Consider the following 24,705-nt stretch of genomic DNA (forward strand, 5'->3'; position numbering starts at 1 on the left):
GCCTTTCATTTCTTTTCTTGATTAATATTTTACTTACATATTTGTGTGAGAGACATAGAAAGAGAGAATGTTGCACCCAGGCCTCTTGCCACTGCAAACAACCACTTAGTGCATCTGGCTTTATGTGGGTACTGGGGAATCAAATTTGGGCCAGCAGGCTTTACAAAAAAGTGCTTTAACCACTGAGCAATCTCTCCAGCCAGCCTCTTTCATTTCTAAATGCAGTTATTTAGTTTCTCCTCGGTTCTGGGTGGCAGTTATTTAGTTTCTCCTCGGTTCTGGGTATGAAGGCAGGTCCCAGAAGCATGGGAGCTAGGAGCGCTGGGTTCTACCTGTTCACAAGACAAATGTGGAAAGAGATCACTGCAATTCATTAGAACATACAGTCTTCTATTATGGGCATGTCTCACAGAGCACATTAGTTACTTTTCTCACCACTGTGAGCAAATGACCTCACATAAACAACTTAAAGGAAGACCAGTGTGTTTAGCTTGGTTCAGGGAATAGAGTCCTTCATGAGAGGGAAGTTATGGTGCTGGAATGACTAGGTCTTAACCGTGTGATGAGTGTTCCTCACACCTCAGGAAATCAGGACCAAGAGCCAGCCAGAAAGTAAGTTAGCCTGCAGTCCTCAAAGCCCATGTCCTAAGGCCCTATGTCCACTAACCAGGCCCCACATTCCAAAGTTTCTACACCCTCCGCAAACAGTACCACTAGCCTGAGACCAGGTACTCACGTACATGAGCCTGTGTGGAGACATCTCATATTCTACTCATAACTCAGAGAAAGTGATGACTGGAATTTCCCAAGGAAGCAAAGAGCTGAAGGAGATTCCTTGGCAAGAACACAAAAAGGTATTCATTTTGATAAACAAGACCTGCATAATATTGGACCCATCAACATTTTGTGGTGGATGATAGAGGAGGGCAAAAAAAAAAAAAAAAAAGAAAATAGAAAAGAAACTCGTTGGAAAGGATTCAGTTCAAGGGGCATGAAGGAAGAGGGGCAAAAGAAAGTAATGGGAGGGGATTATGAGAAAAATGCATGATGGGCTGGAGAGATGGCTCAGTGGATAAAGGTGCTTGCTTGCAAAATCCAATACATATATGTATGAAAATTGTCCACAAAAAAATGTTTTTTAAAGAACATATAAAGGAACATTGAGAAGAACAGTATTTGAAGAACTGGGCTAATAGTTTCACTGTGGGGCTTAAACCGAGCATTAAAATGGCTTAATACGAACAGCAAGAAAAATGCCTAAGAAGACATGCAAGGGGGACCTTGTATCACGACTGCACTTGAAAAGGTCCAGGTTTGCGTCTCAGCCCCTCCACAACCAGCTGTGCGAGTTTTGAGTGAAGCCACGTTCTCTTCTTCATCTATAAAATACAGGTAGTAAGTACTTCCCGGGACTCTCGCGGGGATGAAATGTGATAAGAATTATCTTGTGTGTGTGATGTGTGGGTAAGGGTCATGGTGCAAATACATATATGTTCATGTGGCGCCCCGTGAGCTCACCTGTGGCAGGGTTCACTGGTTTACAGGCTGGAGTGGGACACTGGCTGCTCATTCCATCATTCATTTCTATTTGCATAGTCTCTTTCTGATCTCCCCCCTTTTTTTGTGAGCTCCAGTGATCTCATGTCTCTGCTTCCATATGAGACGGGGGTCACAGTCATGTGTGGCCACATCCAGTTGTTTATATAGTCCTATGTGGTCTCTCAGGCCTCACGCTGGCACAGGAAGTGCTCTTAAACACCGAACCATCTCTCCAGCCCAGATAACAATTATTAAAGTACTTGATGAACTGGGAATGTGCTATGTAGGTATCTTTGGTTGCATTTACCATTATACATGCATCGTTGATAAGCTAAGTATAAAAGCAGGGAAATTTGCAATCATTTTGCCATCCAGGAAAAAAGACGCTGCTGTTTCCTGGTGAATTACTAAATGTAAAAGGGTCAGAAACCAACTCCAGTTGTGCAAGTTCAGAGACAGATGAAACTTTTCTCCTTAACAGCAATGTGGCTGTGGTAGCTGGGAGGTGCCTCAGGGAGCTCTAAGTGTAATGCAGCAGTGATTTAGAGGATCTTTCAATGCGGCCGTTTCATTTCCTTCTGAAAACATCAGCTGCACAGTATGCCCTGGTCTTATCCCATGGAATAAGAGGGCAGCTTGTGTGTGCAGACAATGATCAGATATACTGGTCACAACGTCATCACAACTCCCAGCAGCCCAGATGTGTCTACCTACCATGGCAACCGCCGACAAATCCTGCAATACATCTTTTGTAAGAAGCCTGACTAGGTTGTGAAATGCCGACCAGAACCAGAATGGACTCAGAATAGGCTGTGTCACTAGATTTTCCTAAAAGCTGAGAAGTAACCTCACGCCATTGCTTATTACACAAAGAAGAAAAGCTAGTGTGACCTGCCCAACTTTTATAAGGCCATGTGAAGGCTTTTGATGGCTCTCTTTGAATTAATATTTCTGAGGGCAATATTGTGTACAATGCACATAGAGCAAAGTGTTCTACCAAAGCTTGTGGGATGGCTTCCTTCAGTCTGCCTTCTCTGAGTCATGTGAGTTTCTTCAGCAGAGCTAATCCACTTTAATAATGTGTTTTTCTTATTGACAGCTTCCATATAGACAATAACCCATGGTAATTCCCTCTCTTCCCCCCCCCCCCTCCACTTTCCCCTTTGCAACTCCACTCTCCATCATACCCCTTCCCCCCTCAATCAGTCTCTTTTATTTTGATGTCATGATCTTTTCCTCCTATTATGATGGTCTTGTGTAGGTAGTGTCAGGCACTGTGAGGTCATGGATATCCACGCCACCTTGTGTCTGGAGGAGCACATTGAAAAGAGTCCTACCCTTCCTCTGGCTCTTACATTCTTTCTGCTACCTCTTCCACAATAGACCCTGAGCCTTGGAAGGTATGATAGAGATGTTTCAGTGCTGAGCACTCCTCTGTCACTTCTCAGCACCATTGTGCCTTCTGAATCATCCCAAGGTCACTGCCATCTGAAAAGAAAAGCTTCCCGAACCAAAAGTGAGAGTAGCATTAATATATGGGTGTGAACATTAATAGAAGTGCTTACCAGACAGTTTCGTGACTGTAGTATATACATTTAGCCAGACAGCAGCAGACATTACACCCCTACAGTTCATGACTACCCCGTTGTAGGTTTTCAGTATCAGGACTGTATTCCCTCCCATGGAGCGGCCCTCCAGTCCAATTAGAGAGCAGTTTGTTTCCCCCATAACAGACATGCCACTATGGCACCCATTGGCTCATTTGTCCTGGCTAGCCACATGTGAGGCTTGCAGTATTCACTGTTGAGTATCTGCACTGATGATTTCTCTCTCTCCCATTGAACTGCATGCAGCATAGCTTTTTACAACTTTCTGTCAGCTGCTCTATACAGAGGAGGTTTTTAACTCAGCTCCAGTAGAATTTCTCAGTGACTGTGGAGTCTTCAGCAATAGGGTCTTACCATATATTCCTGGTAGGAAACCAAGAGCTTTGACAATGGCCTGTAATGTTTGGGAGCATCAGGGACCTCCCTGACCAACAACTCACTGAAAGATATCCCATCCCTAGTACTGAAAATTTCCTAGTAACAATCTATGGCTCCTGGGTGTTCCATTGTCCAAAAAAAGTAGGTTCCCATATGACTTATTTATATTCTCTTAGATTTTTATTTGCCCTCCCTCCACCTTTCCTTTACTCAATCTCTTGCCCTGACCTCACTTAGGCCTTTCCACCCCCCATTATTTATTAGATAGGGAGAGAGGATGGGCGTTCCAGGACCTCTGTCACTGGAAACAAACTACAAACAGATGTGCCACCATGTACATCTGGTTTACATGGGTTCTGAGGAATCAAACCTGGGTCCTTGGATTTTGCAGGCAAGCACTTTAACCACTGAGCAATCTCTCCAGCCCAAGGTAAGCCATTTTAGAAAAATGACCTCTTGCAAAATCTTACAGTTTTGGGCTGGAGAGATAGCTCAGCATTTAAGAGGTTGCCTGTGAAACCTAAGGACCCCGGTTCGAGGCTCGATTCCCCAGGACCCACGTAAGCCAGATGCACGAGGTGGCGCACACATGTGGAGTTCGTTTGCAGTGGCTGGAGGCCCTGGTGTGCCCATTCTCTCTCTCTCTCTCTGCCTGTCGCTGTCAAATAAATAAGTAAAATAATAATAACAAAAAAAGTCTTACAGTTTTGTCAAGAAATGGCCAGGCATTAATCATGTTTCTTAAAGAGTGAATGTGACTGGCTTTCCAGCTCTGGTGCAGAACTCAGACCATTGCCCCACAGAGGCACGGTACTGAATTACCTAAAGACCTCATCCTCATTTATTGCTGTATTTAAAGTAAAGGACAAGATGGACTTTGCATGGGGAGACCTGGGTTTAAAATTTGAATCCTCCCATTCATTGTCTGTGCAGCCTTAGACACATAATTTAATTTCTCATCTGCTATTAATTATCATATCTGCAAGTATTCAGTCCATTTCTTCAGGTTGGTGTTAGATTCAAATAAGATAAAAATGGGCTGGAGAGATGGCTTAGCAGTTAAGCACTTGCCTGTGAAGCCTAAGGACCCCACTTTGAGGCTCGACTCCCCAGGACCCACGTTAGCCAGATGCACAAGGGGGCGCACGCGTCTGGAGTTCGTTTGCAGCGGCTGGAGGCCCTGGCGCGCCCATTCTCTCTCCCTCTCCCTATCTGCCTCTTTCTGTCCCTCTCTGTCTCTCTCAAATAAATAAACAAAAATTACAAAAAAAAAATTTTTTAAATAATAATAAGATAAAAATGTGTGAAAATTCCTTAGGGGGTATATATTACTAGTTTTTCATATACCAACCCTTCTTCTACATTAATGATAAAATGATTGACATCAAGTTCATATGTGAGAAAAGGTCCTGAGCACATAGCCAGAACCAGATAAACAAAGGTGAAGGAAAGTGAGAATGCCCACTCTGAAAAAAAAAAAAAAAAATTAACTAATTCATCAATATTTAGGCCAGAGAGAAGACTATTGTCTTCAAACTCTTGAAGGGTTGTTTTGGGTTTGTTTTTTGTTGTTTTTTTTTTTTTTTTTAACGCAAAGGGGATGCGTGGAGTCAGCTTTGTGAGGAAATGATTTAGACCAGTAGTTCAGATGAAGCACATTGGATGCAGAGCAAAACTCTGCTTCTTGATTTATACATTATGTTTTTTGCAAGCAAAACATAGTAACTTATTCATGTGGCTTCTATTCTCTAAGAAATCTTGCACAATATTCCTCTTTTCCCTTGGTTTCCCCTGCTTCTGCTTAACTCATGAGCCTCTTGCTCTGTAGACATTCTTAATCAAGAAAGTCAAAGCCTGCAAGCTGGTTACTATCTTACCCAGGCTCATGGAAACTAGCCAAGAGCCCTGGCAGGTAGCTCTTGTGGTTAATGTGATAGACATTTTTTACCTCAGAAAGAGCAGTGCTAGCTACTCTCTACATAATAGTATCTTGCAGCCTGAACAACAGTATGTTTCTCTATTTCTAATCCAGTACTGATTTAATTTTCTCTCTATGACCTTTCTTTGTTATTTCATCTTACAGTTTGGTCCTGACCTTGCAAGTCTCTCCATAAAAGGAAGTTTTTGATATTTAACTATTTACCCATCTTTCCAGATCATCCTTACTCCATTAATGTATGCCCCTGTATATGATAAAGATTAGTCTATTCAACCATTGTTTTGCGTTGATGTCTTTCCTTTAGGAGCCCACCAAACTCTATGGTTAACTGTGAATGTTACATATTCTGTTTTACTTCCTTGTGTGAGCCCAACCCAATTATTTGAAAGATGTTGTTGCAGCCCGGTTCTCAGTGCTGGTAGAAATCACCCAACCAAGATCAGTTTCCGGGAAAAAGAGATTTATTTTGGCTTACAGGCACGAGGGGAAGCTCCACGATGGCAGGGGAAAACGATGGCATGAGCAGAGGGTGGACATCACCCCCTGGCCAACATAAGGTGGACCACAGCAACAGGAGGGTGTGCCAAACACTGGCAAGGGGACGCTGGCTATAATACCCATAAGCCTGCCCCAACAATACACTCCCTCCAGGAGGTGTTAATTCCCAAATCTCCATCAGCTGGGAACCTAGCATTTAGAACACCTAAGTTTATGGGGGACACCTGAATCAAACCACCACATTCCGCCCCTGGGCCCTATAAACTGATATCCATACATGATGTAAAATACAATGCATTCAGTGTGACTTTAAAAGTCCCCATAGTTTTTTATCAATCCCAATGATGTTCATACATCCCCATAGTCCAAAATCTTTTAACTGAGCCATAATACCAAAAAAATAACCTCAAAAAAACCCATAATGGCACAGAACAAATATTCACACTGCAGTAGATGGCATTGGGCATAGCAAAGAAACATTCAACCAATACAAGATTTAAAACAACCAGGGCAAACACCAAACTCCCTCCAGGAGGCGTTAATTCCCAAATCTCCATCAGCTGGGAACCTAGCACTCAGAACACCTAAGTTTATGGGGGACACCTGAATCAAACCACCACAGATGTTTACTTTTGCTCCCTAGCATTTCACACTCCTTTTCTAGTAAGTCATCTGTAGGTTCAGGAAATGTGCCCATTAATTCCTGTCATCATAAGTAATGTTTCTTGAGAACAATTAGTAAGGCATGTGACAAAGCATTGCGAGGAACATGTCTCATTAGGTGAAATATACATTTGTGGTGTTAAGAAATTTTGTACATTCAAACTAGCCGTAGTTACAGGATCCGTAATCTATTTAAACATAACAGCCTCAGAAATTTCTGTAGAAACATTCTTTTCCTGTTTAATCATTGGTGACTGTTTAAACACATCTGAATTGGAGTCCCTATGACTACTGAAAGGGGGGGAAATGAAAGCAAAAATAAGCAGTAATAAACTTATGACAACTCCAGAAATTCCAAGGAAAAGATAACAGTAGCACAGACTGTCAGACAACAGGCGCTCCAGGAGGTCACCGAAAGGCTTCTTGGCGCTGCTAAAGAAAGCCTCGGGGGCAGGAGAGATGGCTTAGCGGTTAAGCGCTGGCCTGTGAAGTCTAAGGACCCCGGTTCGAGGCTCGGTTCCCCAGGTCCCACGTTAGCCAGATGCACAAGGGGGCGCACGCGTCTGGAGTTCGTTTGCAGAGGCTGGAAGCCCTGGCGCGCCCATTCTCTCTCTCCCTCTATCTGTCTTTCTCTCTGTGTCTGTCACTCTCAAATGAATAAATAAATAATTAAAAAAAAAAAAAAGAAAGCCTCGGATGCCACAACCCTGCCGAACGGCCGGCGTCCCATCAGCGTCACACTCCAGAGCTGACTGTTGCTGCCATTTGGCCACACACCACCATGCCCAGCTTTGAAGGACTATTGTGGAAAGAGGAAGAGATTTGTAAAGAAATGCTTGAGAAGCTTGTGATGCCTTGAATGGAGAATTACCTGACTGCAAAACAGTGAAACAATGTTTAGGCTTTGAGACCAGAATGTGAGTCAAGTCCAAGTTCTGCTATTCTTTCTGGATGACCCCAGGCAAGCGACTTAAATTTGCTAAAAGTCTTTTTTTTTTTTTATAAATTTTTTATTTATTTATTTGAGAGCGACAGACACAGAGAGAAAGACAGATAGAGGGAGAGAGAGAATGGGCGCGCCAGGGCTTCCAGCCTCTGCAAACGAACTCCAGACGCGTGCGCCCCCTTGTGCATCTGGCTAATGTGGGACCTGGGGAACCGAGCCTCGAACCGGGGTCCTTAGGCTTCACAGGCAAGCGCTTAACCGCTAAGCCATCTCTCCAGCCCGCTAAAAGTCTTTAATCAATACCTCCCCAATCTCTTCTCCTGCTCAATGAGTTTTTATTAATAATTCCTGGTTCCGGCAGGTGTAGTGGTACACACCTTAAATCCCAGCACTCGGGAGGCAGAGGTAGGAGGATTACCATGAGATCGAGGCCAGCCTGGGACTACAGTGAGATCCTACCTTGAAAGAACCAAATAATTATAATGATGATGATGATGATAATTATTATTGTTATTCCCACTTCCTCATATACTCAGGAAAAACTGTTGCCACAGGAAGGTAGGTGGCCTCTGAAAGTCACCAAGAAAACTCCAAACCTTCATTTTTTTTGCTAGATAGATGAGGAAAATTTTCACCACTATGGCCGCCTAGTCTCCTCCAAAACTTATGCCAGCTGTCAAGAAAAAGTAACTTCCAAAAGAAGCAGTAAGTCACCATAGCCAATTTCACATGTCTCTGTGGCTCTAACTGCTAATAAAGCAGGGGCATGATTCCCTCATGGCCCTGTCATCATCACGAATAAATGCAGTTTCCCATGGAAGTATGGCCAACTAATTGCTATCAATCACACTTACCCAAGGCCCCAGTCGTGATTAATGGGCACTTCCATCAAAATTCCTCACACAGAGGTCCCAGAACAGATGGTGCAGGTGATGAGCTGATCAAGATGATAGAGGGGCAGATGTGGAGACCGTCATTACTTATTAAGTCTTTCCCTGAGCAAACTCCAGCCACTCCGACACATCCACCTAATAGTTAGGGTACAATGATGCTGAAGATCTGATCCAAGAAAAGCCCTCCAGCCACCGTCTCCTCACTGGTAAATATAACAACCTCATTATAGCCTCTCCCTGAGGTTGGTGTTAGAAGACTGTTCCTGGGCTGGAGAGATGGCTCAGTGGTTAAGATACTTGTCTGAAAAACCTAATGACCTGAGTTCAATTCCCCAGTGCCCATGTAAAGCCAGATGTACAAAGTGGCACATGAGTCTGGAGTTCGTTACCTAGCATGCCCATTCTCTATCTCTCTGTCTCTGTCTCTGCTTGCAAATAAATAAATAATTTAAAATTTTTTTAGATTTTTTTTTTATTTATTTATTTGAGAGCGACAGACACAGAGAGAAAGACAGATAGAGGGAGAGAGAGAGAATGGGCGCGCCAGGGCTTCCAGCCTCTGCAAACGAACTCCAGACGCGTGCGCCCCCTTGTGCATCTGGCTAACGTGGGACCTGGGGAACCGAGCCTTGAACAGGGGTCCTTAGGCTTCATAGGCAAGCGCTTAACCGCTAAGCCATCTCTCCAGCCCAAATAAATAATTTTAAAAAGAGGACTGTTCCTTATCACAATGTAAGACAAAGCAGGACCATGTCAACCTGGGCTACAGTAAGATCCTACCTTCAAAAATAATAATAATAATAATAAGAGAGCTGAAGAGATGGCTTAGCAGTTAAGACCCTTGCTTGCAAAGCCAAAGGACCCAGGTTTGATTCCCCAGGATCCACATTAGCCAGATTCTAGATACACAATGTGGCGCATGCAACTGGAGTTCATTTGCAGTGGCCGGAGGCCCTGGAGCCTCTCTCCCCCCTTTCTCTCTGTCAAATAAATTATATATATGAGTCACATGGTACAAGAATCTCACACAGGGAAGAAGAAGGAGGGCGGCTCTATAAGGACATCACAGAGAATGGGCTCACACTGCAGCGTGACCTCACAGTGCTGACACTACCTACATAAGCCCTGCATAACAGGAGGGGGAAGATGATGACATCAAAATAGAAAGACTAAGCCGGGCGTGATGGCACACGCCTTTAATCCCAGCACTTGGGAGGCAGAGGTAGGAGAATCACCATGAGTTCGAGGCCATGGAGGGGGCCCGAAGGGTCACCCAGCAAATCAGAGCATGAGAGGACAGGTGCTTAAGGCAGGTTCAAGGGAGGAATCAGAACTATGTGTGAGATCTACTGTGAAAACTTCCAGAAACCTTTCAGAGCCCACCAGACACTTAGGAGCAGAGATGAGAACAAATTGCTGGATCTTTCTATAAATTATCCTTAGCCCCAACCTGACTTTCACTGGAGTAAATTAGGGTACAGTGAAAACAATGGAAAACTCAGGGTTTTTTTTGCATAGCTTTCAAGTTCAAAAATAGTCTTCTCTCTTAATCCTAACAAGATAATGGAAAAAGAGAACATCAGGATTGGTGTAAGATATCTTAAAATATACATCCTAGAATATCTTTCAACATATAAATCTGAGCTTATATAGATAACTAAGTTTTTTTGTTATGTCATTAAAATTATTAATTCCACAGCAGATCCCATGCTGGGTTTTGGTAAAGACAAAATTTATTAATTTATCTACTTAATTTTTTTGAGAGAGAAAGAAAGAGGCAGATGGGGGGAATGGGTGTACCAGAGCCTTTAGCTGCTGCAAACAAACTCCAGAAGCATGCTTCATGTTATGCAACTGGCTTACATGGGTCCTGAGGAATTGAACGTTAACTACTTAGCCATCTATCCTGCCTAGCAATGTATTTTTTTTTAATTTTTATTTATTTATTTATTAGAGACAGAGAGAGTGAGTGAGTGAGAATTGGCACGCCAGGGCTTCTAGTAACTGGAAATGAACTCCAGATGCATATGCCACCATGTGCATCTGGCTTATATGGGACCTGGAGAATCGAACCTGGGTCCTTAAGCTTCATAGGCAAGTGCATTAACCGCTAAGCCATTCCCTCCAGCCCAGCAATGTATTTTTTAAACCCTATTAAGCACTCCGTGGCCTTTTGTAGGAGTCAGTATTGAAAGTACTTTAAAAGCCCCAGATCAGAGTTGCCAGGAGCTGTCTTCTTTCCTTGTCTTAAGCTCTCTGAATAAATTATTTTTCTCTAAATAATTTCTTTTTTTTCTTTCTTTTTTTTTTTTTTTTTTTTTTTTTTTTTGCTCTGCTTAGTTCTCAAAAGAAAAAGAGTCAGGCACAATAAAGGTGATGGGCAGCTCTAATGGCTGACATTTGTGAATGTTTTCTCACATCCAAGCACCGTTATAAACCCTTTCTGTGAGTTATTTAGTCCAAGAAGCTTCTAAAACAGACCATAAACAGAAGCACAGCCATTGGTAAGCCCTGCATATTGGAGTCAGGAAGTTCCTTTTCCTGGTGAAAGGCTAGACCTAGCCATGTGTCTCCAAGTCCCCAACAGCTTACTGCCCAGCCCTGTGGTACATCATCTTTGGAACTGATTCTACCAGAGGGGTTCTGGTTCCGAGCTGACCCAGGACCAGGTGCCCTAAAGGAATCTCCATGGTTACTAATTAGATTAAAGACAGCTGGAAGCCTGATGGCATGAAGTCTACTTCCTGTGTTTCTTGGGTGACCAAACCCAGTTCTTTTGTTGTTGGTGGTTTTTTGTTTGTTTGTTTGTTTGTTTGTTTGTTTGTTTGTTTGTTTAATACAGGGAGAGACTATCCCAAGCCAAGATCCAGAACTTTGGGCTCCATCTCTTCAGGATCCTCCAAAGGGGCAACTCAGATCAGGAACTCTGATACCAAACTGAAATGTTGGCAAGCCGGGATACAAGGGGTGCGGTGTAAATGACAGACCAAAGTTGGGGAGAGGGCTACAATACCAAAAGTACAAATTGTATTAACCATCATTTTAATTCTTAATTTTTTTTTTCAGTGCTGGAAATTGAACACAGGGCTTCAAACATGCTGGGCAAGTGCTCTTGCACAGAGTACTCATCATGTTCTTTTTTCTTTTTTTTTCATTTTCAACATTTTATGATGTTTTGATACTGAGTGGACCTGGAAGGGAATGTCCCTCCTAGGGAGAGTTCATTCCTAGAGACAGCACGCCGCTTGCCTAAGAGCATACACCCGAGAAACCAACCCACCAACCGACCCTCCTTTCCCCAGGTTCTGGAGTCCACACCATGAGCCCCTCCACTGGCCCTTTAGTCACCCCTGGACCAGTTAACAAAGAAGTAGGAACATGGAGGTTACGCAAACCAAACGATCCTCAAACAGCCAGCCTCGCCGACCTGGTTCTCCCGTTTCTTCCCATGAAAACAGCAAACGGCCTTACCTGTGATTCCCTCGGGCTGGTGTTTCCCTGGTGTGGCCCTGGGTGGTATACCATGCCGCCTATTCTGGGGGACTTCGTAGTATCCATTGGTTCCTTCATGACAGTCAGTTGTGACTGCTTACCATATAGGAGTAACACAAATCCCAGGACTGGAGAGATGCCTCAGTGGTTAAGGCACTGGCCTACAAAGCCCAAGGATGGGGGTTCAACTCTCCAGTACCCACATAAGCCAGATGTATGAGGTGGCGCGTGTGCCTAGAGTTCATTTGCAGTAGCTTTGCCCATTCTTTTGTTTGTGTTGTTTTGTTTTTGTTTTTCGAGCTAGGGTCTCACTCTGACCCAGGCTGACCTGGAATTCACTATGTAGCCTCAGGGTGGCTCAAAACACAGGCTGACTAAACTGCCAAAATTAGAGAGGTTAGAGACTGGAAGTGGAAAAAGTTCATGTCCTCATGTGGAACAATTTCTCTTGGTTTTGTACTTAGGAGTAGAACTTCCAGGTCATATGATAAGTCTATGTTTAACTGTTTGAAAAAAAAAATATATCAAAGCTATTTTCCAAAGCAAATAGACCATTTTATAGAATAGACCTCAGGAAGCGTGCAAGACTTCCAATTTCTCAATGTCTTCAACAATATCTGTTATCTTTTTACTGTAGCATCCTAGATGTAAAGTTCCATCTCATCTTGGTTTTGATTTCTATTTTTATGACTGTGTATTTCTTTGGATAAATATCTACTCAGATCTTTTTTTTTTTTAATTTTTTTTGGTTCATTTTTTATTTATTTATTTGAGAGCGACAGACATAGAGAGAAAGACAGGTAGAGGGAGAGAGAGAGAATGGGCGTGCCAGGGCTTCCAGCCTCTGCAAATGAACTCCAGACGCGTGCGCCCCCTTGTGCATCTGGCTAACGTGGGACCTGGGGAACCGAGCCTCGAACCGGGGTCCTTAGGCTTCACAGGCAAGCACTTAACCGCTAAGCCATCTCTCCAGCCCATCTACTCAGATCTTTGATCCTCATTTTGAAGTGGGGTCTCATGTAGTCCGGGCTGGCCTCAAACTCTTGCTAGAGCAGAGGATGGCCTTGAACCCCTCATGCTCACGCCTCTACTTCCTAAGTGCTGGGATTTTAGACATGAGCCAGCCCACCCAGCTTATGTGGTGCTGGGGAGTGAACCCAGCATACCAGTCAACTGAGCTACCTTCCCAGACCCATTTATCCATTTTCTGATCAAGTTGTTGTTTTGTTATTAAGTTGTAAGAATTCTTTGAATTTCTGGATACAAGTTCCTCCTCAGATATATGAATTACAAATATTTTCTCCCATACTGTGTGTTGTCTATGTGTGTTCATAAAAGTTTTCTTTGAAACCCAAAGTTTTAAGCTTTCATAAAGGATTTTTTTTTCTTTTATTGATTGTTATTTTGGTGTCCTAGCTAGAAACAACATTGGGAGAAGGCTCTGTGGTTACAGGTGCTTACTTGCAAAGCCTGCCATCCTGGGCTGGCACAGATTTGATTCCCCAGTACCCATAAAAAGCCATATATACAAAGTGGTACATGTGTCTGGAGTTTATTTGCAGTGGTAAGAGGCCCTGATCTACCAACTCATATTCCCTATCTATCTATCTATCTATCTCTCTCTCATGCACACAGCTCTTCTTGCAAATAAATGGAAATATTTTAAAAATAAAAATAACATCAACTAATCCAATATCACAAATATTTACTCTTATGTTTTCTTATATTCTATGTTCTTGCAATTTCCCTATGAATTCAGGATTAATTTCCAGAGAAACTATATTAGGGTATATATATATATACTATATTGAGATTATGCTATCTAGTTTTGATTTTTAATTTAATTATATTATAATCAACTAACATACCTTGTTCAAAATTAACTTAAGGCCTGGAGAGATAGCTCAACAGTGAAGGTACTTGCCTGCAAAGCCTAATGACCTGGGTTCAATTTCCCAGTACCCTCATAAAGCCAGATGCACAGGGAAGTGCATACATCTGGACATCTAGAGTTCATTTGTAGAGGCTGAGACTCTGCTGCTACATTCCCTCTCTCTTTCTCCCTCTCTCTTTCTCCCTCTCTCTCTCTCTCTCTCTCTCTCTTCTCCTGTCTCTTTCCATGTGCAAATAAATAAAAGGTAAAATTAACTTTAAAACATTTCTCTAAAATTGGCAAGACATAAAATGAATTTTTAGCTTTTTTTAAATTATTTATTTATTTATTTGAGAGCAGCAGACACAGAGAGAAAGACAGATAGAGGAAGAGAGAGAGAATGGGTGCGCCAGGGCTTCCAGCCTCTGCAAACAAACTCCAGACGCGTGCGCCCCCTTGTGCATCTGGCTAACGTGGGACCTTGGGAACCGAGCCTCGAACCGGGGTCCTTAGGCTTCACAGGCAAGCGCTTAACCGCTAAGCCATCTCTCCAGCCCGAATTTTTAGCTTTTAAATTTGATCTGGAATGATTTAAAATGGTTTTCCATTCTAAAAGGTAGAAATGGTGCATGCGGGTATGCACGGTATTTCCCAGTGCCCAGCACTGTACTTTGGACATTATAATTACTCAGCTGCTGGCTGAATGAGCGAATACAGGAGTTAATTTAAAAGTATGTAGATCTGTGAAGATAGAAAAGAGAGAAGAACTTTTTAGTGCTATACTAGAGGAAGAACCGCCTAAAGATTTAAACATCATTTCTTTAAAATATTATATTTTTATTTATTTATTTATTTGACAGAGAAAGAGGGAGGGAGGGAGAGAGAATGGGCGTACAAGGACCTCCAGCCACTACAAACAAACTCCAGACGTGTGCACCCCCTTGTGCAGCTGGCTAATGTGGGTCCTGGGGAATTGAACCTGGGTCCTTTGGCTTTGCAGGCAAACACCTTAACCGCTAAGCCATCTCTCCAGCCCTTAAACATCATTTCTGAAGAAGCTGTCACAGCAAAGAAGAGACTCTTGGTATCAGAATTCTGCTCTCAGTTCCACTCTCCTGGTATGTGAGTCATCCACGTAAATATTTTCCACCACACACAGAAACATAACCGCTACTGTGGAAGAGAAATTAGTTTTGTTTTGTTTTTTACCTTGAAAGTTGAGAAAACCCTCAACAACAGTTCACTTACCTCCTTATTGCGTAACTTTCTTTCTTACATGGATGTGTGAGCACATGTGTGTGCATGGCTAGGAGGCCTCAGGTACCACCACTCTTTTGAGTCAGGGTCTGTCCAAGCTGGCTAGACTGGCAGGCCAGGGAGCCCCAGTGACCTTTCTGTCTCCACCTTCCCAGCACTGGGATTCCAAGTTGCCCCCTGGGCTGGGGAGCTTGCTTCGTAGTTAAAGGTGCTTACTTCCAGGTACATGCCACTGTGCCCAGCATTTTCACAGGGTTCTGGGGATCAAACTCGGGTACTCATGCTTGCAAGTCAAGCACTTTGCCAGCTGAGCTATCTCCCCAGCTCCTGAATAACTTCTGAGAACCTTTTACTACGGCAACACGTTGCTAAGAGATAGAGCGTGGGGCTGGAGAGATGGATCGGCGCTTACACACTTTAGGCACTTGCTTACACAGCCTAAAGACTCAGGTTTGATTCCCCAGGACCCACTTAAAGACAGGTGCACAAAGTAACACATGCATCTGCAGTTCGTTTGCAGTGGCTAGAGGTCCTGGCGTACCCATTCTCTCCCTTGCCCTCTCTCTCTCTCTCTCTTTGTCTGTCTTTCTTCTCTCTGTATCTCTCTTCTTGCAGATTAAACAAACAAACAAAGCTTATCCTGCCAAAGAGGTAAGGAAGCTCAAATACTTACCCAATAGTCTCCATCAGTTGTTGTGAGGACTGCCCTCACGAGATGTTAGCTCCTTTGCATTTTTAGCTTGTCCAATAGCTGGCAATGAGGAATCGTGTCTGCAGCACTCAGAGAAAGCCCTCAGGCAAAGAAATGCCAGCGAGATCCGCTGGATGCTGGCCAGTGGGAAATGAGTGGAGTATCCCAAGAGCTCATTAGTGGTTTCTGAAAACTGTAACAAAGACTCGCTAGACCTTATTTTACAGAGCCAGGAAAGAAGAAATGTCAGTTGATTCATATATTAAATATATAAGCACTTCTGGCTTTGGATTTAAAAGGGGAATGACTGCACAGTCTGGAGGAGATGACAAGAGGTGAGATCATGAAAAAGAGGACAGGGGAGAGAGGAGAATAGCTACTTGGCAGGGTTATTATGATACGGGTTTAAGCAGCTCCAGAATCATAGAGTTTTACTCTACACATGGCATGCCATCTTAAGGGAAAGCATTTTACAAAAGCTGACCCCATGATCAATCCCAATCCATCAGGCAGTGTTACGTCAACATCCCTTTTGTTTATTTGTTTGTTTGTTTGTGGTAGGGTCTTGCTCTAGGCCAGGCTGAGCTGGAATTTACTATGTAGTCTCAGACTGGTCTCAAAATCACAGCAGTTCTCCTACCTCTGCCTCCCGATTAAGGGTGCTGGGATTAAAGGGTGTACACCGCCATGCCCGGCATGTCAACGTCATTTAATGGATGAGTCTGCCTGTCTGCCTTGCAGGAGCATAATTCTTTAGTCTGCAGAACAATGGCAACCTTCACATATCACAATGAGAAATTCTGTGTTATATCAAAGACAGGAGAATCCCAAAGGTCATTTCACCCAAGGCATGCCCCCAAGTAGAACTTGGGCAACTGATCCCTTCTTCCACAATACTGCAAGAGAAAAACACATGGAACTGGTAGAATCATACTTACACTGGCCGAAGACCCCAGTCATCCTTTTATAAACTGGTAATGTGACTGTGAATCATAGAAACCCTTGGGCTTCAAGCTCGCTGGCTTTAAAATAAAGAATAAAAAATATATCTTCCTGGGTCTGAGGAGATGGCTCAGGGGGTAAGAGTGCTCGCTGGACAAACACGAAGCTCTGAGCCCAGCCCCCAGCACTCATCCATGAAGCTGGTTGTGGTCACACACATGACTGTAACCGTACTGCCGAGAGGACAAGAGACAGGACCACGGGGGCCCGCCAAAAGCGATGAGCTCCAGAGTCAGTGAGAGACTCCGTCTCAAAGGAATAGGGCAAGAGGAGGGATAGACGTGGATAGCCAATATCCTACGCTGGCCTCTGTACACGTGTGCAAGGGGCATGCAAGTTTCATGTGCACTCACCACACACACACACACACACACACACACAAGAAAAATATACTTTCCTTGCAGGCTTATTGTATGTGCTAAATGAGATACAGTTATGCAAGGGTTTGGATGCAGTGACCCCCCCCCACACGCACACACAAAAGGCACATGTGTCAAAGTCCTGGTCCCCAGCTGGTGAAGCCAGTCACTGAGAAGTGATTGGATCCATGGAAACCGCTGAAGCCATGAGCAAAAAATGAATCGTTCCTCCTTTCAAATTGTTTCTCTTGGGCTGGATAGATGGCTCAGCAGTTAAAGGCACTTGCTTACGAAGCCTAATGGCCTCGGTTCTATTCCCCAGTGTCCACATAAAGCCAGATACAGAAAGTGACACATGTGTCCGGCATTTTTTGTTTTTTGCAGTGGCAGTAGAACCTGGCCCACCCATTCTCTCTCTTTCTCTCTCTCTCTCTCTCTCTTAAATAAATAAATACTAAAACTTTAACAAATAATTAAATAAATAGTTTCTCTCAGGTACCTGTCACAGAGACAAAAACTAATAGAGAGCTGGACGTGGTGGCACATGCCTTTAATCCTAGCACTCAGGAGGCAGAGGTAGAAGGATTGCCATGAGTTCAAGGCCACCCTGAGACTCCATAGTGATTTTCAGGTCAGCCTAGGCTAGAGTGAGACCCTACCTTGATAAAAGAAAACAAAACTAAAAAACTAACAGAGGATATAAACAATCCTCACAAATCATAAAATGCCACATGACTATTACTAATTCTTTTTATCTGCCTTTTATTTATTTATTTATTTATTTATTATTATTATTATTATTATTTGTTTGTTTGTTTTTGTTTTCCAAGGTAGGGTCTCAGGCTGACCTGGAATTCACTATGTAATCTCAGAGTGGCCTTGAACTCATGGTGATCTTCCTACCTCTGCCTCCTGAGTGTTGGAATTAAAGGTGTGTGCTGCCACGCCCAGCCTTTATTCATTTATTTATTTATTTAAGAGAGAGAGAGAGAGAAAGAGAATGGGCACACCAGGGCATCCAGCCACTGTAAAGATACATGTGTTACATGGGTCTAGGGGAATCAGACCTGGATCCTTTGGCTTTGCAGGCAAGCGCTTTAGCCTCTAAGCCATCCCTCCAACCTGAAGATTACAAGCTCTTGGTCCACAGTCTTAACCTTGGCCAGAGATCAGAGGATCTGCTCTGTCCATCTAATGAGAACTAAAAGAAATAAATGCCCAGCCAACTCACTTCTAATGGGAAACGTTCACCGTGGCCTGAAGTTCTAACCTTTTATTATACCCGAAGAAAAGACAGGCATATTTCAAAACACACCCGTCCCATTTCAGAGTGAATCATGTCCCTAGTCACCAGCAATAAAATCAAGTTCAAAGGCAGGAATACTTGGTTACCTTTTTTTTTTTTTTTAACAGCATTTGAAAGATGAAGCATTTAATTATGTGTTCTGTAATTAGTTTGTAATTCTCACGAAAGGCACACAGGGACTGCTAATGGTGGCTGTGTGTCATGCAAGGAAGAAACAGCATATTTGATATGCAAGGGCCATCCCACAAAAGGGATCCACTGAGCACACGGGAGTCACTGTCATCTCTGAACATCTATAAGGAACCCGAAGGGCAGCCCCCCTTAGCACTCTGACAGTAAAGGAAGAAGAAAAAATCCTTTACAGATTAAGGCTTGCCATGGAAACTGTCTAGGGAGCTGACTGCTGAATGGCCTCAGTGTTGCGGGAACGTCGGTCCTCTCCCAAGAAGAGCAAGAGAGAGGAGTAGGTTTGGGATGGCATTTTTCTGTTGGACATTCCCAGGAGTCACAGGGCTTGATTGCCTCTTTTGTATTGCTCATTTCTGCTACTGTTATACAGTCCTCCCAGAAACGGTTCCCTCGGGAAGCAAGTAATCACCAAAAGCATTTCAGATATGAAGGACCGCAGAGTATAGGCAAGATAATCAGTGCCCGAAGGCTGCTGTCCAAGCCCAGGACCAAACAGGAAAGCAGTTACCACAATTCACTCAGTGGGTTCCAGGATGGGCATGGCCCCTTGAAAAGATGACTTGATTTACCATACAAACTACCACGGGTGGCTTCGATTCCAATTTGTTGCCTCCTCCCGCTCACAGAACTGGAGGGTAAATGGACAGATTGTTTGTGAAAAGTGGTCTCAATTGTTCCTCCCATGTATCCACGCCTATTTGCAGCATGATTTGGCAGTTCTTCCCATTAAAATCTATTACCCAGCATCCCAAGTCTGACCTGGTTTTGCAACTCGCTTCGGCCAATAAAAAGTAGTGGCAATGAAGCCAGGCATGGTGGCACATGTCTTGAATCCCAGCATTCGGGAGGCCAAGGCAGGAGAACTGCTGAGAGTTCAAGGCCACCCTGAGACTACAGAGTGAATTCCAGGTCAGCCTGGGCTAGAGTGAAACCCTACCTCAAAAATTAAAAAAAAAGGTTCTCCTCCGGCTGGCCCTGGCGCTGGGCCCGCAGCGGCGAGCGGCTGCAGCTTTGCAGTCGAGTCCCGCTCGGAGTTCGTGTTTCCTCGGGGCGGGCTCGTCGTGACGGTCCCGGGGCCGTGCTGGAGCGGGCCTTCTGGTCTCGTGGCCCGCGGGGGCCGGGCCGCAGACATGTGAAGGACCTCGTCCAGGATCCCCCTCAGAGACCCCTGAGGACCACCAACACTTGGAGCTCAGGTCGGCGGCGGTAGCTGTCATGGACACACTAGTGGAAGATGATATCTGCATCCTGAATCATGAGAAGGCCCACAGAGGAGACACCCTAACTCCACTCTCAATATATACAGGAGATGAATCTGTTGCTTCACATTTTGCCCTGGTCACTGCCTATGAAGACATCAAGAAGCGACTTAAGGATTCCGAGAAGGAGAACTCATTCTTAAAGAAAAGAATAAGGGTTTTGGAAGAAAGGCTTGCAGGAACTCGATCAGATGAAGAGACAAGTTCTGTGGGACGAGAACAAGTAAATAAGGCCTATCATGCATACCGAGAAGTTTGCATTGACCGGGATAATTTGAAGAGTAAGTTGGATAAAATGTGATAGTGTGGAACATGCGTACTGGGAACTGAAGAGAGAGATGTCCAATTTACATCTGGTGACTCAAGTACAAGCTGAACTACTAAAGAAACTGAAAACCCCGGCTGCCGTCAAGAAAGCCTGTGCCTCAGTAGCATGTGTGGAAGACCTTGGGAAAGACAGCACGAAATTACACTTGACGAATTTCACTGCAATGTACAAAAGGCACCCCCCTTTATCACCCAATGGGAAAGCTATTTGTTATACTCCATCTTCCCCTTTACCAGGAGATATAAAGGTTTTATCAGAAAAAGCCATTCTCCAGTCCTGGACAGATAATGAGAGATCCATTCCTAATGATGGCGCAGACTTTCAGGAACACAACTCTTACGGCAGAAATTCTCTGGAAGACAATTCTTGGGTATTTCCAAGCCCTCCTAAGTCAAGTGACACAGCATTTGGGGAAGCTAAAAGCAAAACTTTTCCTGTACCCATCCTGCCGCCCTTGCATTACTTGGATCAGCATAATCAGAACTGCCTGTACAAGAACTGATTGACTGATTGGTGGTTTGATCATGCACACTCTGTAACTTCCAACGGTTCTCAGAACCAAAGACATTCTTTAACAAATTCCATGTAGATTTTCAACATTCTTCAGAATGTACATTTATTCAAACTATACAGATTATGTCATTGATCTTCCAGGATGACAGGAGTGCCCTTCAGTCCCTTCTAGGAATCAGATATATGCTATTATATGAACTGTTAATCTGAATGTGTTTCTAGACTATTGTACCTTTAATTTTATTACAGAATTTTTTCTTCTCTGATAAAGAATGGAAATGCAGATTCTTTTAGACATAGTTTTATAAAGTATGAAATGCCTAAATATCCACTAACCCAATACATGTATGATTACATAAAGAAGCAAATGGAAATGTGAAAGGTAAATATAATGGAATAAAAGTATGTAGGTTGTTAAATCTCAAAAAAAAAAAAAACACAGTAGTGGCAATGCCATGATGCCAGTGTTGAGCTTGTACTTGGGGAGACCTTGTCTTTCTTGGGACCCCACTCAGCCACCGTGTAACTGGGAACACACCCAGATGCTCCTGCTGACTGGTGAGACACATGGTCTAGTCACCCCTATGTCCCCAGTCAACAGCCAGCCAAATTCCAGAAATAGAGCCTCCTAGCTAACAAGCAACTGGCCACCTCCATTCATGAGCCAAGGCCTCTACTTCCAACCCTTAGGATTAGGAGTTAAATTGTGGTAACTAAACCTCCAAATGTCAATATAGTTTCTTATGCAGCAAAAGTTCCACAGGGAGAGAAGTAATACATAGCCTATGCAGGTGGTGATAAACTAGGCAACCAACCATACTGTTCTCTAAACACTTACATTTATGCCCATATAGTAACGCTACTCTCACTTCTGGTTAGAGAAACTTCTCATGTCAGATGGCTAGGGTAACTCGAAACTCACCAGAGTGCTGAGAAGAAGTGACGGTGGAGTGTTCAGCACTAAGTTAGACATCTGTATCACGCCTTCCAAGGCTCAGGCACCACTGCATAAGGGTGACGGAAAGAATGTAAGAGCTAGAGGAAAAGGAAGGGTACTTCAAATACTGTCTTCCAGACACAAAGTGGTCATGGGATTCATGACCTCACAGCGGCTGGTGTTACCTATGCAAAACCTGCATAATAGGATGGGAGGAAAACAAGGATGCCATCAAAAGAGAAGAGAGATCAGTTGGAAAGAAGAGATTCAGTGGAGGAGGGGGGAATTCAGGAGGAGGAAAAGGAATACTGGGGGGAGATTATGATCATGACATATTGTCTACTATGTATGGAAGTAGTCAATCAAAATATTTTTCTTAAAAACAAAAAGCTAGGCAAGATGTTGGCAGAGAAGCAAAGCATTTTAGCAGTGAGGGACAAGGCAAATGCAAAACTAGATTCTAGAAAGATATTCTGCATCAGGATTACCTGTGTGCCCTACGCTTCACCGTGGAGGCTTGGTCTCACCATTGGGAGGAGTGTGAGCATCAGCCTGGGCTTGCCTAAGTCATGTCCACATCTGTGAAAATAAGTCCAATACCAGCTCTAACCTGTCCCTCCTAGTGCCCAATTTCTGTTCCTTTCTTTCTTTTTTTTTTTTTTTTTACTGTATGCATGTGTGTGTGGTGTGGTGGGCATACGTGTGTACGCATGTGCATGTGGAGGCCAGAGCAGAACCTCAAGTATAATCCTCAGGAATGTCATCCATTTGTGTGTGTAAGGAGGGGGTGGACAAGGTCTTGGAGCTCTCCAAGGAGACTAGACTGGGTTATCCAGTGAACTTCAAGGATCCTACTGTCTCCACCTCTCCAGCACTGGGACTACAGGCATATGCCATCATGCCTGGCATTTTACATGGGTACTGGAAATGACACACAAGTCCTCATGTTTGGAAGGCAAATAGCTCACAAACTAAACTGCCTCCCACTTTGACTCACTCAGTCACTCACTTCCCAGCACTGCCTGCCCCCATCTGTATTGATGATCTATCTGACATGGCTGTCTCACTCCTCTTCCCAGTCCTTTTCACTTTCCTGCTTTCTAACCTCAGTCCACACTCGGGACAAGGACCACTCACCCCAAAGTCCCTAATCACCTCCCAAGTGCCATGCCGAGTGGTCTCACATCCATCTTCCTCTAATCCAGCATGAGTGTAGTGCTTGACACTATTCTCTGTGACCTCTTCCCTACAGGGTTTACTTGTGAACACTTCCACACAAGTTCATTGAAAACCCTTTCTCTCAAGAAACTCTCAGGGGTGCAGCGGAGATGGCTTAGTGGCTAAGGCGCTTGCCTGAGAAAACTAAGGACCCATGGTCTGCTCTCCAGATCCCACATAAATAAGCACAAAGGTGAGGCAAGTGCAATGTTGCACATGCCCACTAGGTGGTGCAAGAGTCTGGAGTTCTATTGCAGTGGCTGATGCCCGCGCATACCGATTCTCTGTGTGTGCGTCTCTCTCTCTCCCTAAAATTAAAAAAAAAAGAAAGAAAGAAGGAAAGAGAGAGAGAGAAAGAAAGAAAGAAAGAAAGAAAGAAAGAAAGAAAGAAAGAAAGAAAGAAAGAAAGAAAGAAAGAAAGAAAGAAAGAAAGAAAGAAAGAAAGAGAGAAAGAGGGAAAGGGAAAGAAATTTTCAGGGCTTAAGTGTGTTCATGGAAGGGTTCAGTAAGACACTGCAAGGAATCATTTCCAAGAACAGTTTTTCCTGTTCCAAAGAGGTGTCTGGATATGATTGTTCAGGTTCATTTTGTTGTTGTTGCTATTGTTGTTTTGGATTTTGGGTTGTTTTTTGTTGTTGTTGTTTTTTAGACAGAGTCTCGCTAGGCAGTCCCAGACTGGCCTTAAATACCAGCTCCATCTATCCCGGCCTTCTCACTGCTACTATTACATAGGTGGGCTGCCACACTCAGATGATTCATCATAATCTTTGCAGATTTCAGGCCAAGTATATTTGTAAAAGACTCCATCTGGGCTGGAGAGATGGATTAGCTGTTAAGTGCTTGCCTGTGAAGCCTAAGGACCCTGGTTCGAGGCTCCATTCCCCAGGACCCACATTAGCCAGATGCACAAGGGGGCACACGTGTCTGGAGTTCGTTTGCAGTGGCTGGAGGCCCTGGTGCGCCCATTCTCTCTCTTTGCCTCTTTCTCATTGTCTGTCACTCTCAAAAAGAAAAAAAAAAGACTCCATCACATATAAAATGATAGAAGGTAGGGCTGGAGAAATAGCTCAGTGGTTAAAGGCACTTGTTTGCAAAGTCTCATGGCTTGAGTTTGATTCCTCGCCCAGTGTCCACATAGAGGCACATGCATTTGGAGTTCATTTGCAATGGCAGGAGGCCCTAGCCCACCCATATGCACTCTCTTTTTGTCTGCCTCTTTCTCTCTGTCCCTTTCTCAAACAAATAAGTAAATATATCTATATAAAAGGCTGCCAGGTGTGGTGGCACATGCTTTAATCCCAGCATCCCAGCACTCAGGACACAGAGGTAGGAGGATCACCATGAGTTTGAGGCCAGCCTGAGACTACATGGTGAATTCCAGGTCATCCTAAGCTAGAATGAGACCCTACCTCAAAAAAAAAAAAAAAAAAAGCTGGACGTAGAGGCGCACGCCTTTAATCCCAGCACTTGGGAGGCAGGGGTAGGAGGATCACTATGAGCTCGAGGCCACCCTGAGATTATATAGTGAATTCCAGGCAAGCCTGGACTAGAGTGAGACTCTACCTCAAAACACACACACACACACACACACACACACACACACAAAGAACCCACTGAACTAGAAGCCAGGAGTTCATAACTGAGACCCAGGTGTGAGCTATCAGCTGTCCATCTTTGTAAGCTATCCACTATTTGAGCCACATTCTAGCAAATGTGAGATGGAAAAGAAGGGCCAGGTTATGAACTGCTCAGAGATAGAAATTCTTTTGCTTCTCTTTGGTAGCCAAAGACCCTAATGCATTGCCTAAAACATAGATA

At 43.9% G+C, this 24,705-nt stretch overlaps 1 protein-coding gene across 1 annotated transcript; it reads left to right on the plus strand.

Annotated features, from left to right (window-relative positions):
• Positions 1-19,612: 19,612 nt before the first annotated feature.
• LOC101594778 (5-azacytidine-induced protein 2-like) lies at positions 19,613-21,151 on the plus strand. The gene is given in 2 exon segments (XM_045136755.1): positions 19,613-20,190; positions 20,192-21,151. Coding segments are annotated over 2 exon segments (873 nt in total). The 5' UTR covers positions 19,613-19,847; the 3' UTR covers positions 20,722-21,151.
• The last annotated feature ends 3,554 nt before the right edge of the window (positions 21,152-24,705 follow it).

This window comes from Jaculus jaculus, chromosome 17 (genome assembly GCF_020740685.1).
Source record: "Jaculus jaculus isolate mJacJac1 chromosome 17, mJacJac1.mat.Y.cur, whole genome shotgun sequence".
NCBI classification, from domain to species: domain Eukaryota; kingdom Metazoa; phylum Chordata; class Mammalia; order Rodentia; family Dipodidae; genus Jaculus; species Jaculus jaculus.